Here is a 4,179-nt window from a genome sequence, read left to right as displayed (position 1 = left end):
GGGTTGTAGAGGGCTTGATGAACTGGACACATATTTCATCATTGTCAGTCGATTGTACTCGAACTTACACTTCCCCTATTCACCTGCTCCATCTTTTTTTATATATATAAAGAACACTTGGTAGTTCTTCATTCACCGATAAGGATGACTAAGACTATAAACTATCTTCTACCATATTCAGCTCGTGTGTTATCTTTGAGAACCTAGGAGTTACGGAGATATGTCTCATGACGTCACAACAGGTCTCCGTGCTTTACCTACCTATTGTTTCCACGATGCCAGGATTAACTACAGTGGAATCTAGGAGGGAAACAAAAATAGTATTCAGACAGAAATATTATAAGCACTTTTCTCTCTCCTTCCTCCTCTCATTATAGCAATTAAAAGTCGTGAAATATACCAAAAAATCATATTTCAGATGTCTAATGTTTTGTGTGACTAAATTTAGCATTGCTCTCCTTTGTCTTCACAGCCGTTATTTCTGGACCTGAACACACTTTACACTGATCAACAGATCCGTGAGCATAAGCTTCTTTTGATTCCATCCAACCCACATTTATGCCATTATATCCCTCAATGAGTTCTGCTACAGTATCTTTGCTTGTTTACTCTTTTTTTTTATAATAGTTAACCCTTTTTCAGCTTTCGCTAGACGCCAAATCGGGGTGAGTTACACCCGGTCCCGTCACACCAAACCCCTGTGTCTTACCTTGTGTACACCGCCATATTCACTGGCGGGATTTCGCAAAGAACAACACACCATCTACATATCTTTTCCAGTCTGGCCTTGCAAATGCTCTGGTTTTCATGGGGAAACTTAAATAAAAACTACGGGCTGCATCCTTTGAATTTACAATACATAAAACGTCTAGATATGCAGACAGGGGACATCCAGACAACACCAAGCATATAAAAGCAGCAAGCAATGACAGCGCCATGCTCCTGTCAGCCAGGCCTCGCCTTCTAATGCCTAAGTCATGCAGTTAACTTTATCATGCACGTATATACAGGAAGTGTCACAGTGAACAATGGTCGCATTGAAGGAACAGATTCCACATCAGAACATCTTAACAATAATAATCATCAGTCGTAGAGTAACAAAACTGTCTGTAAATCCCTTAAATATGTGTCTGACGCCTTTAATTCTTCTAAAGAAATGTTAGCAAGCGTCTCTGTGTGTTTGAGAAAGTATCTGTGTGTATTATTATATAGGTAAATATACATATACATGTACATCTATATGTATGCACAGTTATAGTACGTCTGTATTTAAGCAAGTTTGACCAGATATCAATAAACATGTACATATACTTTACACTGCATGGTGTCTGTGTTTGTGTGTGTTTGTTTACGTGTTTACGTGTTTACGTGTTTATGTGTGTGTGTGTGTGTGTGTGTGTGTGTGTGTGTGTTCGTGTGTGTGTGTGTTCGTGTGTGTGTGTGTGTGTGTGTGTGTGTGTGTGTGTGTGTGTGTGTGTGTGTGTGTGTGTGTGTTGTGTGTGTGTGTGTGTGTGTGAGTATGTGTGTGTGTGTGTGTTGTGTGTCTGTGTGAGTGTGTTGTGTCTATGTGTGTATGTGTGTTGTGTGTGTATGTGAGTGTGTGGGTTGTGTGTGTGTGTGTGTGTGTTAGTGCGTGTGTGTGTGTGTGAGTGTGTGTGTGTGTATGGGCGTGTGTGTGTGTGTGTGTGTGTGTGTGTGTGTGCGTGTGTGTGTGTGCGCGCGCGTGTGTGTGTGTGTGCGTGTGTGTGTGTGCGTGTGTGTGTGTGCGTGTGTGTGTGTGCGTGTGTGTGTGTATGTGTGTATGTGTGTGTATGTGTGTGTATGTGTGTATGTGTGTGTATGTGTGTGTATGTGTGTGTATGTGTGTGTATGGGCGTGTGCGTGTGCGTGTGCGTGTGTGTGTTTCTGTGAGTGTGTGATTCTTTGTATGAATATCCCTGGGTCTGTATGAGAGTATTTATATCTGTGTCTCGGTGTAAGTGTACATCTGCAGCTGCGCACATGTGTACTTTAACACGCATAATACTAAATATAAAGGAAGGCTTAACAAATCACCTATAACGTATCGGTTCGCTAAGTGTTGAAAATAATAATCTATAGGTACTGTCACAGAGAACGGAGTTGCACAGTGCTAAGTGCGAAGGGGGGACTAAGCCAAATGAAAGCGTTTCGGGGACCAATCCACTTATCATTGAGTTCGCATTTTCAACAACTGATTTGACTGTTAGAAATATCAGTTAACATAAAGCTGTAACAGATCATTATATTTCCCCGAATCGCCTCATTAAAAGTCCATCTAGAAGAATCAGAGAAGAGAACACGTCTACTGTACGAGGGCACACGATAGTTACCGAACTGAGGGGTATAGAGAGCGGACACTGAAAGACAGAGATACACAGTGGTCAATAGTCCGCTAGCACTGATGGGTCGAAGTCTGGCACAGGTGTCAGGGAGGTGACCAATCAGAGGGTGGCATGGACAGTGCCCCTGTTTCTTCCGTGCTGGGGTCGGGGGGTACGACATCAGAATCACAGGATGAAAACACCATTTCTGGCTGGCCGAGCTTTCATGGGGTCAATGATTTGAATGCCTTTTTCTTTGTTGTTGGTTTGGGCGATGAAAAAAACAAGCATTACCCTCTCGTACTTTCTCGGCTCACCATCGGGGCTGGCACACTATCCATTTTGGTCTTTTTTAGTCACAATAACTCACTCTTCAATCTTTTAAAGCTATCGAGGCACCACTTGGTTATTTAACTTGGTACAAAATTTCTAAAAAGTTTCAGCGTTGGCCTTGGCGAGGAATATGATAAATGTTCATAAATGCATATTACGATAAGTCACGCTAAAACCTTTTAGAAGTCTGATACAACATAATGTGTTTGGCAGCGAGCAGCCCTCCCATTCCGGGTGCAGCACACATTAAGGCACACAGGTGTACGCACAAACTCCCTTCCCTCCCGACCCCCTAAATACACTACACACTCTACCTTCCCCATATCTGAAAGGGTTCAGCTGTCTGGAACAACGTTCAGCCGAAATACGACAATCAACACATCTGGGATGTTAAACTGGCCATTTGGTACCGTCATGACTGATAAAACTATTTCGCATTACCAACAGGCAATGCACATCACTAAGTCAAATTAAACAAAGAGTGGATAATTACATCTCATCATTTCTGAGCTTCCCTGCCCTAATATGTGTTTCCACGCCACGTACCGCGTTCCAGGATTTCTCTGGCATAGCGAAATGAAATCAGTCTACCCGAAGAGTACACATTCATAATAATATGTAAAGAAGCTGTGACAAACACTGGAAACTTAAGCAGACGAAACGTAATATTCGACTAGACTATGCGAAGGGACAGATCTTAACTTCAACTTTTTTTTTTGTAGTGATAAAAGTTTAGGAAACAAAGCTCTTATCAGACTTGCCTCTTCCCTCGAGACATTTCTGTCCATCCTCTAAATTAACTTGTTTTTCAAGACGCTTGGTCGCCTGCTTTTATACCTCGGCCGTGCTCATTTTCTGACCGTGGCTTCCCTTTTTAATAAATGTATTACTTAGAATCAATCACACAATTATTCAGCAAACAGCGAATAGAATACTTACCGTGAGCAGTTTCCGCGGGTCGTAAGGCAACGTGAACAATTCTAACCTAACAGTAATCCGGTAGAGAAAACCGGACACATTTCATAATCCATTGTCTTGCAAGCGCTCGACAATGACATAAATTTAATTCCGTTGCCCAAAGACCTTTGGACCCGACCGCTCTATTCATTTCACTTGGAATTACGGCAGCGAAGTACACAAAGACTTATCTATTTGTCAGTACTGTGATTAACATCTTAAAGCTTGAAGTCCCTGTATCAGACGGAGAATAATGAGGCTTTTATCTAATTACTTCCGCTTTGATTCGCACGCAGTAATGATCCTAAAATTTATTACGTTTACAACACAGTCTATGTTACATCCTTCGGAATTAGAAACACACTTACTAATGTAACCAAATATTTGACTAGGTATCCCATCTATTACTCAGTCAACTAATCTAATTGCTTATCTATCAATACATATGCACACTTAAAAAAAATATATCATACACATATAGGTATGAATGTGTGCGTGTATATGTGTAAGTATATGTCTGTATGTCCGTCTGTCTATCTGTGTGTAT

General features: G+C 41.4%; 1 protein-coding gene across 1 annotated transcript in view; it reads right to left on the bottom strand.

The window, feature by feature from the left end:
* CASK (peripheral plasma membrane protein CASK) overlaps nucleotides 1–4,179 on the bottom strand; it is a gene marked incomplete in the record, with an annotated part of 1,154,881 nt that overhangs the window by 744,301 nt on the left and 406,401 nt on the right. The window contains 1 exon segment of the mRNA XM_070140919.1: nucleotides 262–300. Within this exon segment, the coding sequence (XP_069997020.1) occupies nucleotides 262–300 (39 nt within the window).

This window comes from Penaeus vannamei, chromosome 3 (assembly GCF_042767895.1).
Source record: "Penaeus vannamei isolate JL-2024 chromosome 3, ASM4276789v1, whole genome shotgun sequence".
NCBI lineage: Eukaryota > Metazoa > Arthropoda > Malacostraca > Decapoda > Penaeidae > Penaeus > Penaeus vannamei.
The sequence above is the reverse complement of the archived record's forward strand: the minus strand, read 5'-3'. Positions and strand labels throughout refer to the sequence as shown.